Consider the following 13591-nt stretch of genomic DNA (forward strand, 5'->3'; position numbering starts at 1 on the left):
GGGCGGGGCCGCCACCGACGCGAGCGGCGGGCGGTGGGTGCCGGGTACGCGCGGAGCCCCCCGCGCCCCTGCTGAGGGACGGCTGCGGGAATTCGGTGGCGATTATTGGTCCAAAAATTTTTGTTGCTTCTTCCGGACCGACCTCCGGTCCGCGCTGTCCGAGGTTAAATAGCGTTCTCACCAGCTGCTCTCTGGAGGAGGCTCCGGTGCCCGCAGGTTGCTATTCCAGCCGTTGGGCCACCCCCAACGAGCAGCGCCCGGCAGGCCGCGCGTCCTTCGCCCTGTTCCCTCTGGCCGCGATGGCCGCGCTTCTTCTTCTTCTGCAGCTGCTCGCCTGCTGCCGTCGCGGCTCGGCGGCGACCCCTGTCCGTCTCCAGCCGTCACCCCTGAGGGTCAGCTGCCCGGGCCTTCACGGCCAAGTTTTCCAGCGGCAGGACAACGAGCATAGGGTGTCGTGCCTGTGGAACAGCACCGTGACCCTGCATTACCAGCCGGCCCCAGGAGCAGGGCCGGAGGTAGAGGGGAAGGAGGGGCAGCCACCATCCCCACCTTGCTGCCTCTGGTACCTGAACTCGGTCTCTGTGAGGAACATCTCACGCTGGTCAGGCAAGGTGGTGCTGCAGACAGCACGAGCTTCCTCACCCGGGGCCTCCAGCCTTCTTACAGTGAAATGCTCGTCTGCCTCCTGCGCTGCACCCGAGTGCTTTCACCACAACGTGAGCGTCGAGATCTCGGGGCAGGATATGCGGCTGTTCGTGCTTTGGCCGCAGACACACGTTATCCACGTGTGGCAGCCAGTGGAGCTGGGCTGGTGTGCACGCCTCAAGAGTGCCGGCTGGCAGTACCACTTCATCAGCCGGGGAGGTGTCCCCTCGACCCTTCTCCTTCCCAGCAGTGACCACCAGGACACACCATCACCTGCTGTCTACCCAACAGTCGAGTTGCAACAGACCTGTGCCACCTACTACAGCTACCGCTTGACTGTGCGCTACAGACGCCCTGGCATCCATGTTGCTTTGGTCAGTATTGAGCAGATGCCTCACGTAAGCCTCAACCTCTCTCTCAAGGTGGAGCCTGACTTGGTGCATGTCCTCAGTATCAGCTCCAAGCTCCTTAGTGTTCCTCAGCAGCCCCTCAGCTTATCCTGGTGGCTTCAGCCCCTTACCCTGAGTACTCTTTCCTACAGACTGGTAGACACACAGGCTATAGGAGGTTGGCTCCACTCCTACAGTTCATTTACACCATCAAGCAACTTCTGTGCCATTTCTACACCTCAGAGCCTGGATGAGATAGTGGTGGCCAGCATTTACTTCCATGTTGATGGAAAGAGGTTTGAGGAATTGACGGGAGAACTGCACCTGCTCAATGGTACCCTGAGCTTAACTGCTGGCAAAGAAACTCCCATCCATGTCAACCTTTGCCCAGGGAAGACCAGCAGCAGCACCCACATTTTCAGGTACAACCAGGGAACATTTTACACATCTAAAGAAAACAACAGCATTTGTTCCACAGATTGCCCTAACACACGCACTGTGTTCTACCAATACAAAGAGCTCTCCTACTTACTCACCATAGAGTTTCTGGCCATACAGTGGTACAAGTTCAAAATGTACATTTATATGAATCAGAAGAGGGCTTTGATTAGGTCACTGTCAGAAAGAGACCTTGATGTCCATGTTTTCAGCAGTGGCCGTCTTTCTTTTCTGAAGAACATTAGTTATTTAGTATGGTTTATCCCTGCACGACATCCAGTGCTACAGTGCGAGTGGACCTTCCATCTGCAGCTTTTTGGCACAAAAAAAGACCATGTTGTCCAGAGTAGCATATACACGTACAAAGACCATGTGAAAAATGCCACGCGTTTTGTCCGTCGCTCTGCTTTACCCTTTGATGCAGAGAAATACATGGGGTTTGTGGCAAAGGTGAACTGCACTGGCAGTGCACCTACACCGGCTCTTTTAAGTGTCAGGGTCAACAACCATACTGCAAAAGCCATAGAAGCACCAGTGGTTTGTGAGAAAAAAGAATGTAGGATAACCAGGTGTTGGATTCAGAGACCTGATCCCAGATCCATTATCTTGTACAAGAAAAGGGCACTATCTTTTTACCTCTTTGTCAAATTGAATGTAGACTGCCACATTGGCATATCTGTCAAGCCTTTATGGTATGTCTATCCTGCTAAGGACACAGAAACTGAGCCGGACTGGTCAAATCCAGTGAACACTTCTGCAATGTTTGGCATAAAAATGATACATTTAACTGTTCCCAGTAATACTTTAGATTACGGGTTGTATCTGTTTTATTTCACTGTTGAGGTAGTCCCAATTAGGACCTCAATATCACTCAAGGCCCATGATATTATTTATGTTCAGATTGAGAGAGCCGATCTATTGGCAAATATTTCGGGGGGCTCAGTCCGCACAGTGGGTTTTTCTGAGAGCTGGACTCTTGATGGCTCTGAATCCTCTGATCCTGATGCACAGGAAGGACCGCTGATATTTACTTGGTACTGCACTAAAGACTCAGCAGACTATACGGCTATGAAATTCAGCCTGAAAAACAGATGCCATCCATTACAGAAGGATTTGAGATGGATAACACCCTCAGGTCCCATTCAAAAAATACCACCAGAATCCCTCCCAGGAAGCACCTTATACTACTTTCGCCTGGTAATTAAAAAGGGCAGAAGACAGGCTTATGCTGATCAAGTTGTAGAGGTGGATCCTGGCCCTCCACTCATTCTGGACATGAAATGCCTTGAAAACTGTGGGAGGAGTTTAATTCCAACAGAGAGATTTGCCATATCTGGAAAATGCTCAAACTGTAAGCCAAGCAACAAGCCACTATATTACTGGTCCCTTTTTTCAGATACCTCTAAAGAAATTCATTTTGATTGGGCTTCCAAAACATCAACAGGGAGGTCTGGGGCTTACATGTCTATACATGCTCTGACTTTCACAAAGCCTGCATATTCATCCTACATACTTCACATAAGCGTAACTACCTGGGATGGTAGGACTTCATCCTCAAGAATACCCTTTTCAGTAAATACTCCACCTCGAGCTGGCAGGTGTTACATCAGCCCCCGCCATGGTATAGCCTTTCTGACAAAATTTGTTGTTAAGTGTAGAGGATTTTCTGACAGCCATTTACCTCTGACATACAAAGTGATAGTAGCTTCTGACGTACCCCAAACTACCACAATAACTTCTGTGGTGGAAAACACATTTGGCACAATTCTGTACTTTGGTTCTGAGCCTAAAACTCCTCCATCTCTTCTCCCAGTTGGAGTGCCCTCTCACAGGTACACTTTGACACTTTATATTCAAGTCAGTGATTCCATTGGGGCGTTTACCCAGGCAACTTTACGTGTCTATGTAAAGAAGCCACTTAAAACTCAATCCCTTTCGGCTGTGTTTCATGAACTACTGGCTTCAGCAAGGCGTTTAAGTGCATCAACATCTGCTCAGCAGACTGGGGATCGTCTTAGAGCTGGTTATTTGGCTTATCTTGCAGCCTCACTCTTAAACTATGTTAAAGGCACACCAACTGTCCAGCTCCCTCAGGCTCAGCTTCGGGAGACTGTGATTAAAACAGCCTTGAATATTTCAGTAAATAGCATCATGGACGTCAACCAAGTAGTGGCTGTTCTTTCTGAAGTCACAAAGGCAGTTGAGAAAATGAATGTTATGTCACAAGACCTTGCCATTGGGAAACTGACAGCAGTAACAGGAATTCTGAAGAGACAGAGGAGTCAGACCCATTGGTCTGAGGAAGCAGAAATTCAGACCAGTGGAATACTAAGATGCTTGTCCAACATCCTGAGAGCTGATCTTCTGAGTCTCAAGAATGTAAGTGCAGATGGAATTAAACATATTTTCTCCATCATGGAAGGCGTAACAGATATAGTTTTCTGGGGAAAAGTCCCTGAAGAAATAGAAACTCTAATAGAAACAGGACACTGGAATATCACTCTGAAGAAAAATGAAGCCTGGAACATGACAAATTACTTGCCTGCCACATACACCTGCCACAATTGCTTTTATCCAACACTGAGGAAAGGAGATGGTTCAGGAGTGACCCCGGATACTGTGATTTCCACTGCCATTTTTGAATTTGATGAGAGCCCCTTTCCTTGGTTAGGTTACACATCAGATATCATATCAATGGTCATGGGGTATAAAATCGCAGAGACTAAGACTAATGGGGATCTAGTCGCGATCGTGCCTGAAAGAACAGACATTTTTCTTGGCAGGAAAGGTGGACTTGCAACTTTTAATTTAGTAATGGGACCCGATAAAACAGAAACTTACACAACTGGGGGATTTAGTTTTGAGGTCAATAAAACTGCCACGAGCATATACTTCCAGATCATGACAAAATTAAAAGCTACTTTCAAGGTGCTGATATTTACAGGTACCAATCTCACTAACACTCAGCCAGTGGCCTCGTTTGTTGCTTTCCACAACATGCCAACAGTTGCAAGTGGAAATGAGACAAGCACTGCTGACTGTAGGATTACAGGTCCCTATATAGTCTGTCTCCCAAAGTCCCTGCTGACAACCATAGTGCAGGAAAGTGGTGCAGACACTCAGAATATCTCCATTGTCTTTGAGACACGCTATATCTTAAGGTACCCAAACCGGAAGGTGGTGGGCATATACATTTTTAATGACCACTGCCTGTTTCTGGATGGGATTGGAAGTCAGTGGAGCAAAGACACATGCAAGGTTGGCTCCTTGACCAACTGGGAGAAGGTACACTGTGTCTGTGACTCCAATCAGAATCGCAGGAGTCTGTCAGCCCTTCCTGCACCCAGCATCAAGTTCCTGGCAGCCAAGGTAGTAGTTCTTCCCAACACAGTAGATCTGGGGAGAAACCTAATAGCAGACTTACCTAAAAACCCACTGACCCTCATAACAGTGCTGTTTATTTTTACCATCTACTTGCTTTTGTGCTGCTGGGCTATAAGAAGAGACAGGATTGAGAAGGAAATCAAGTACATAATCGTTCTGCCAGACAATGAGGTGTCTGATGAAGGGAGTTTTTTGGTCACTTTGTACACAGGCAGTCGCTGGAATGCTGGAACCGAAGTAGAGGTCTTTTTGCAGCTCATCGGCCAGTATGGCAGAAGTAAATTCCGTTGTTTATGGCACAGACCTTCTCCAGCTTTCCAACGGGGAAGCATTGATTGCTTTCTGATAACTACTGCGAAAAACTTGGGAGATATTCGTTCCTTCAGGGTCAGGCTCAAAAATGAGGGCGAATCTCCAACCTGGTTCTTAAGCAGAGCTGAAGTTGAGGACATGTCCACCAGGAAGGTCTGGTTCTTTCTGTGCAGAAAATGGCTTTTCCTTGACAAGAACAAACCCTCACAAGACTGGAAATTTTCTGTCACAGACCCCCAGACACCTCTACCTAAATTAGACTATTTTCTTATTAATTTTAACAGGAGACTGACAGAGTACCATCTATGGCTCTCAATTTTTGCTCCTGTTATTGTTGGGGGTTTCACCAGGTTCCAAAGGTTGTCTACATTTTTAACAGTAATATTATTCAGTTTGCTTGTCAACATTATGTTCTTTAATGCAGAAAAGGACGATGAAACTCCGATATACCTGAGGTATTTGAGATCAGTAACAGTAGGAATTGAATGTGCTTTGCTTACACTCCCTGTGGAAATGTTAATAATTGCCTTATTTAAGTATTCCCAGAAGGATCCTCCTCCTGTTGTGACTAAGATGTACCCAAAGGTAGATTCTGAGTACTGGAATAATTGCATAATTTCTGAAAAAGATGCAAATGTAATTGACACAGAGGAGCAGATGGTAACTGTGAATTCCCCTGAGATGGATAAGTCTCAGAAGTCAAGTTCCAATTTCGCAGAATGGGACATCTTTTTCAGAGGAAGGAGCCTAAGTACTGCCATCAGGCAGTTTCGCAAGATCCCAGACACTGAGCCCTTGCTGTGCTGGTGGTGTGTCTCTGTGGCCTGGGGACTGGTTCTGAGCATAACTGTGCTCTCGTCCTTCTTCATTGTGCTCTATGGTTTGTCCTATGGCTACCAGACTTCCCGAGAGTGGCTCATAGCATCAGGAACCTCCTTTCTTCAGAATGTGTTTTTCAATTCAGTTCTGAAATCCTTACTTTTCTCAGCTATGAGCACAATTCGTCCAAAATACTCTGAAGACATCAGATGGGTAACCCAGGAAAAGCGTGTGGAGATTAACTCAGCTGAAGAAACTGAGAGAGGTACCTGAAACTTGTTGATGTCAGAGGCACCAAGCAATATCAGCCTTTGGAAGCTGATGAAAGCAAACATGCTGAGAAGGGAAAAAATTAAAATAAATACACTTATTTTCATGAAAGGTTTCATCCCTCACCTTGTCTTATTGCTATTAAATTTTGCATAGTCCACTGAGAATGCCTACCGTCTCCACCTCAGCCAGTCCCTGAGTTGAAGCTGCTATCAAAACACTTCTCCCACCCAAGTTTTGTGGCTGAGATCTTGTATCTCACGGCAGTATCAACTCCTCTGCCCAGCTCGCAGAGGTGATCCCCAAGGAGCACATGCTGATGTAAGAGAGAAAAATACCCTGAGGGCTGGAAACACCGGCGTGTCCGCTCCGAGGGCTGGGGACACGCTGAGAACACCTGGGTGTCCATCGCGAGGGCTGGGGACAGGCTGGGGACACGGCGTGTCCACCAAGACCCGAGCAAGGTATGAGGGAAGGCGGGACGCGTTCACGGGCGGACAGCGCCCCCTGCCGGCCGCCCGGCGCCCCCTGCCCCTTGCAGGGAGACCCCGGAGCCGCGCCATCCCGGAAGTGGCTCGGTGGGCGCCGCGTGTCGGGGAACGGGAACCGGGATCGGGGAAGAGGGAACCGGGATCGGGGAAAGGGGTAGCCCCGGGAACTGGGTAGAAAGTGGGTGCCGAAGGGCAACTGGAGCCGGCGAGAATCGGGAGGCAAAAAGGAGCTCGGGACGGAACGGGAAATGGGGGGTTGAGGGCGGGGGGCAGAGAGACACACAGGAACCGGCAATCGGGGAGCAAAGCGGAGCTGAGGAGGGGACCGAGGAACGGGAGACTGGGGGCGAAAGGAACTGGGAGGTCCGCGTGGGGGTAGGGAGAAACGGGGACCTAGGGAGAGCCTGGGGCAGCTGGGAATCGGGGAGCCGGGCAGACAACCGGGATCCGGGCGGGGAACGTGAGCCAGGGGAGGGGGAACCGGAATCCGGGCTGGGGAACCGGGAGTGGGGGAGCGGGGGAAGCAGCTGCTGGCTGGGCACTGCCGACCAGGAGACACTCACGGTTCCCGAGCTGGAGGCCACTCTTCCAGCTCCACGCACCTTTGAGCCAAAGAAGTGGATCTGTGCACTAGTAGTTAATAAGGATATGTAACTATACTCTTACAAATTAAATGACATGTTTTATGTAAACAAAATTTAAGACCTTCGTGCTTCTGGATCCCGTAGCAGAAATATTTTCCTCATGCCTTAACTTCCCATGTAAATTAGGGGCAAATAAGCTGTTACAATGAAAACATTTTAGTGTTACCTGTGTCTCACTCACTTTGTGCCTGGCCTCTAACAGAGTCTGTGATCTCTACAAATACGACAAGGTTATGATGATGAGCCTGATGAAGGATCCCCTGGAAGTTTTATTCGGCCCAGATGCAGCAGTCTGAGGTTGTTCAGACCAAAGAAGGTTTTTGTTTGATTAGAGTTGTAGGAAAACACTTGGATTCTATTGGTGAAGTGACTTGTAATGGAGATGTGCTCCCCAGGCTGGTAGAGATGCCAAGCTCTCTAGCCTGTGCATCACCTTTGCACTGATCTGTTGACTGAATCAGTGTTTTTACTAGCACAAAAATCACTACACCGAAAAAACTGTAAAAAGCCCCCAAATTCCCAATAGATAGGCAAAACTTGTGATGTGGATTAAGAAAGAAGTTAGTCATCTATGTGGTTGCAATGGTTTGGGCTTCTTTGTTCTTTAGTCCAGGCCTGGAAAAAGGAAGAGAGGATTGGCAAGTGTTTTTTGCTCCTTTTGTCAAAGCCTGGTGAAAGCATTTTCACCTGCTTTTTTTCTTTTCTTTTTTGCTGCACATCTAACACCTGAACCATGGTACTTCCTTTGAAGTCTACTTTTAACTACAGGCCATAATAACTTTGCACTATGCCTTCTCCCACAGCTGTTCTTTTATTTTGTCATCATTTTCCCAACAAGAGTGAAGTTATTACCCATGCTTGGAGCCATGTGTATGTGCAGAAAGGAAGTGCACATTTAAATCTGGCATGAAACATCACAGTTTTTAAGCCTTCACTATCACTATCACAATGTTTTTAAGCTTCATCTACCTAGAACAATAGCCAGCTCTTTGAAAATCTTTGAAAAACATGAGAAATATACAATTTCTGTCAAGACCCCATCATCTCTGCTGCTAAATTAACTCTATTCTGAGCCCACACTTTCTTTTTGGACCTCAGTGAAATCTTAGTCTGACCTGTCTGTGTTTGCTGGACACTTGGAGATCTAAAGCCGAAGAAAATTTTATTAAATATCTGTGACATGATGCTGCCAATTCTTAGTGGATTTTGAGCTGCTTGGGTAAAAAGTCAGAACTGTGAAAATTTTATGTGTCTGCCTTCCTAGCATGTGACCCAGAAGGAGTAGTCCACTCTGGTTATAGTAAATTCTAGGATCTACACATCTCCATCTATGATTACATTTGTCATGTGAGAAAAAGCCGTTTTTCTTCTGTTTTACCTGTAATGAACAGAAAAGTAAATTTGTCCAAAAGAACTTCTGGAAGGAAGGAGCATAAATATAGACCCTCTGGAGAACAGACTGTGCAGGGTACAGAGCATGCACAAAAGGAATGGCCTGGCGCACTCAGTGATAAAATAGGTCTTCAACTATCTAAGAACCCATATTTCTCTGTGTCCTACAGAGAATTATGGAAGTGGTCCTTGTATATGTGCCTTGATACCTGTTAGATGCATCAGGTGTTGAAAGAAGTACCTGTGTATTTTTCAGGCAAAGTAATCCAAGTACTAGTTGAGAAGCCAAGTCTTTCTAACAGGGTTGAACAGAGTAACCTGAAGACATTACTAAAAGTTCAGGAAGTCTTGTGCCTGCTAGAAGACAGGAATTTGACATATGTGTATGTCAGGAAGTTTGGAAGCTGCTCATCCCTGACTAAAACACTTAATTTCTACTGTAAACTGTAACCAGTGAAGTGAGCTTGGTGTGAAGGTGTGAAACAAGGAACCTGTTTGCAAATTTTTGTGACAGAATTCCCAGCAAGTGCCCTGCTAAGGGTTGGGTGACCATGGGCTTTGCTCTATCAGATGTGCTGTCAGTGGATCTCTCTGGGTGCTTTTCTGTGCTTACTGTTCACACCAGATGGGATAACAAACCTCAGGGGTATGTCCCTGAGGAAATGCACATGGCTGCAGAAGGTGTGCTGGACTGTGTGCATGCAAAAGTTATAAGTATAGTAGGGACAAGCCTGTCTTTATTCCCAGACTTTCTTGAAGCTGGCACTTTTCACCCCATATCCCACACCCCTCTGGTAGTTTTGTTTGCTTTTCCTTCTGGATAGTTTTTATTTACTTCATTCTGCAGTACCTAACTTGATCTCAGTCCTAACAAACCGAGAGTTGCAGTCATTCCACTTCATTGGAAAAAATTCCCTTTCCCAGGTATGTTAATGCTGAACATCTTCCTGGTCACAGGAGAAAGCAGGCACGAGCTCCACAGCACGGACATTGTCACATGCACCCCCATGTCATGGGGCTCAGTCTTTCCTTACAATCCCAGCTTTGCTTTCTGTAGGGAGATTAATTACCGGAGCTGTATTTCTTCCTTTCAGGATTATGTCAAACGGCAGTGTCTTATTTCCTGAAATATTGTGTTAGCCTCTCCTCCTGTATTTCCACAAAATCTTGGTGTTCCTATTTTTAGACTCTGTTGGAAAGTATTGCACTAAGTTTAGATTGTGCTTAACCAAGCTGATACTTTCAGTGGTACACGTGTGGCCCTGCACTTAGCTTTTTTTAAGGACAACTTAAAAAGTAATGGTCATCACTTATATATTAATAGAGCAACTTGCTCTTCTCCATTATGGCTATTAATGTAACAAATTTCTAATAGGGAGCTGCAGTTTGGAAGGTAGACAAAATGAGTTCAGAACAGAGGGTTACTATGGCTGTAGATTGATTTTTTTAATGTTGCTGAACCAGAAGGAGTTTTAATGAAATCTGACCTCAAGTCTGGTTTTTCCATTTTGGCAAAGAATAACAGTTCTGTGATCCAGAACTGATGATCACTTCAGCAGCACTTCAGTGCTTGGATCTCTTTTGTTATGGGTACATGATGACTTGTGCAGCCTTGCCATGTGAAGCTTTAAATTCTTACCTAATTTGAGGTTCTTATTAAATGCTGCCTAATTTAGGGCAGGCTGCATTTCCATTTCTGAGTAGGGGGCACTTGGACTCAGTTTTTGTTGAATGTTGGTTTCCCAGCTTGTGTTAAACCATGGATCTTAGGTATAGATGCCTTTTTGAGATTCATCGTGTGCTCGGAAAGCCTTTTTACCTGAGGAAGGGGTATTGATTTGCCTGTCTGTGTTACTCTTCTGTCCCTAGTCCAGTGCTCAGAAAACACACTGGCTTTCACATCTTTCACTAGTGACTGCCTAGGCTGTTTATCCTGCTGCTATTCCATGGGGAATTCATGGAACCTGCTGTTCAGGAGCATGGCTTGGCGCCTGCTCTGTGACCCATGGCTAGAGGGAAGCCTGCAGGGACCTCTGTTCCTACCAAGCAGATAAAGCATAGCAATGCCAGCACAACCCCCCAGCCTGAGGGAAAAGGGTGCTGCAAAAAATCAAGATTTAATTCAATCAAGTGATCTTTGGGAGAGTGAGTAAGGATGAAAGTTGTGAATGGTCACACTTGGTGAAATTACAGTCCTGAATTCATGCTGAACCCAAGGTAAGTCACCTCAAAGGAAGAGCAGGGAGGCAGCCACAGGTGACCTAAACATGCCTTCAGGACTATAGCATGAAGGAACAAGAGGAAGAAAGTTGTTCACCTGGAATTAACTAGCAAGTAAGAAGGTTCTGCTGTTTTATCTACTACCTGATCAATTAGGCAGCAGATAATTTTTGTGAAGAAGGCAAGTGCATTGCTGGTGATGTATTTAAAGATGTCACGTCAAACACTGCTACATGCCAGGGTATGAACTCCTGCTCTCCTCGTATAGAGCATTCCTACCTGTAAAAAATTGAGCTGTGAATATTTTAATAGATTATTGTCATCAACAGTGGATACTGCAGGAAAATCCTGGCAGGTAAAAGAAACAAGGGTTTTGTAGGAGAGGATTAGGGGTGTGTCAATGTTGGTTTTATCTGACAGCCTTTCAAATCAAAGTCTACATCTGTTTATAGGCACTTTGTTTCTTGTATGGTTTCTCTGGTTTATCAGTGACTCAGAAATACAGGAGTCTTCTGTGGAGTATTTAGAGGGGGCTTAACCTATGCATTGTAAATACTTGTGCTAATGAAGTTTGAAGGAAAGAAAATCAGATTACTTATCTGTGCTACTGCTTTGCCACTGACTCTGACAATTTAAGGGTGATTTATGATTTCTGGCATGCCTTCCAGGCCTCTTAGCAGAGTGCTCTGAGCAGAATTGCCCTGAAGTCTTTAGAAGTCTCCACAGAACTGGACTGAGAGCCATTTCCCCATGTCTGTATCAGGTATCAGTTGCAGACAGCATGGAGAAACACTCTTTCAGCACTACCTAACCCATGCCTTTCTTTTACTTAAGTTATTTCCTTACTATGGCACTGAAATCTGTGTGCTTCACCTTTTGCCAGGACACATGAGCCAACCTCACACACATCCTGGAGCTTGTTCCTCCTGTGGAGCATGTTAGTTCAGTGGTTACACAAACATATGATTAACTGTATTCTTTCCAGAAGAGCTGGGCATGTGCATCAAGTAAGGATGTGTTCAAGTACCTTGTGGCTTCCAGTCAGAGTGGAAAATGCTTGGGCAGAATTCAGTTCTAGACAAGCTGTTGTCAAAAATCTGTTCAGCATGTGTCAGCCAGCCAGACTTGTGACATGTTACTGGGACATGGTGCTGCTTCAGAACATTCCAAGGTAAAAAGACAAAACAGTGGTAGCAGCTGGTGATGATTTGGGCAGCTCCCAAATTTGTGGTCACAAATTTACCTGCCATTATTAAGAAGGGATTAGTGCCCTAGACTTTCTCCTCAAGACATTTTTTTTCCTGCTGCTGGTTTGGTAGAGAAAAATGTATTCTCACTCTCCTTCCTGTGTCTGGAGGACAGATACCTGTCACACTGTCACATCCTGCTAAGATAGTGTGTAGTGGCAAACCAATGAGCTGACCAGTGTGATAAACTAGTGTCTGGCTCAGCTGTGTTTATGACAAAAAAGATTGTGCTTAAAAAGATTGTGCATTCAAAACAAATGAACTTTTTGGACTCTGTGAGAAAGAACATCTTGGGATTTGCCTGCTTGGCAGTTTAGACTAAAGGTGTGAAGCACATGCATAAACTTGCCACTAAATATCTTTTTTCAGAAGGAAATGGCTTTACTTTGTCGTATAGCAAACGTTACTTCTGAATGGGAGCATTCACTCTGACATCTGTGCATTCATTGACCTCACACCTTTAGTTAGGGACCTTAACTTTCCCAAGTGCTGATGTGACAAGCTCTCAGGACAAATGATGTTCCCAGTGAAATAAAAATTGGTACAGCTGCTATCAGTGACTTGTAAGCTTGGAGTTAGATGGAAAGCATCATAAATTCATCTGTGCCTTGCAGGCAGGATCATATGCTTTTCAACTGGCGTAGCCAAAAATGTGTTTGTACATAGATATCATTCCTTCCCAGTGGCAGGCATTGAACAGATTCTGTTCTACATGCCGATGGTCTGTGAGATAGCAGGTGTTTCTATATCTAACGTACTTCAGCTCTGAACCCACGGCTGTTATTTTAACTTGGGATCAGGACATATTCATTCCAAAGTCTATGACCCTCACTGCCATAAATACTTCTTTTTTGTTGTTGTGGTTCTTGGTGTTTAGCACTACTTTAAAGAAAAAGTCACCATTATAGTCTTCTGTATTTGGTTCAAGTGACTTTCCATACACTACTTCTTTGGGATTAATGATTTCTCCTTTTTAAGGAGGACTCATTACAAAAAATTGCAAACAAGTCTGCATCTCATTCAGTCAAGTGAGTGTGTTGCTATTGCTGCTGGGTACCTGCAGAAAAGGTAGTTATGTATGTCAGGGGGACCTAGCTGGTAATCCTAAAATGCAGAGTTCAAAATGTAGACTTCTTAGCTGAGTTAGTGCATAGCTTGGAGAATCCAAATTACAATATACAGGGGGAGAAATATACAGGGAGAAATGGGTAGCATGTACTTGCAACTAACTGACGAATCTGAAAGCACTTGAATTAATTAAATGCTCTCAATCATCCCTGTCAATCATATCCAAGGGTAATCTCATTTATGAAAAAATATAGTTTCCTAAGGTGTTCTCA

General features: G+C 45.5%; 1 protein-coding gene across 1 annotated transcript; it reads left to right on the top strand.

Moving 5' to 3' along the window:
• The first annotated feature begins 6 nt into the window (after positions 1-6).
• On the top strand, positions 7-6375 carry PKDREJ (polycystin family receptor for egg jelly). The gene has a single exon (XM_015627823.3). It carries the CDS (start codon positions 300-302, stop codon positions 6258-6260), a length of 5961 nt encoding a protein of 1986 aa, XP_015483309.1. The 5' UTR covers positions 7-299; the 3' UTR covers positions 6261-6375.
• The last annotated feature ends 7216 nt before the right edge of the window (positions 6376-13591 follow it).

The sequence above is a fragment of the Parus major genome, chromosome 1A (assembly GCF_001522545.3).
Source record: "Parus major isolate Abel chromosome 1A, Parus_major1.1, whole genome shotgun sequence".
In the NCBI taxonomy this organism is placed as follows: domain Eukaryota; kingdom Metazoa; phylum Chordata; class Aves; order Passeriformes; family Paridae; genus Parus; species Parus major.

Coding starts and splice junctions, on each gene's coding strand:
- PKDREJ (XM_015627823.3), top strand. CDS start 300: ATGGCCGCGCTTCTTCTTCTTCTGCAGCTGCTCGCCTGCTGCCGTCGC.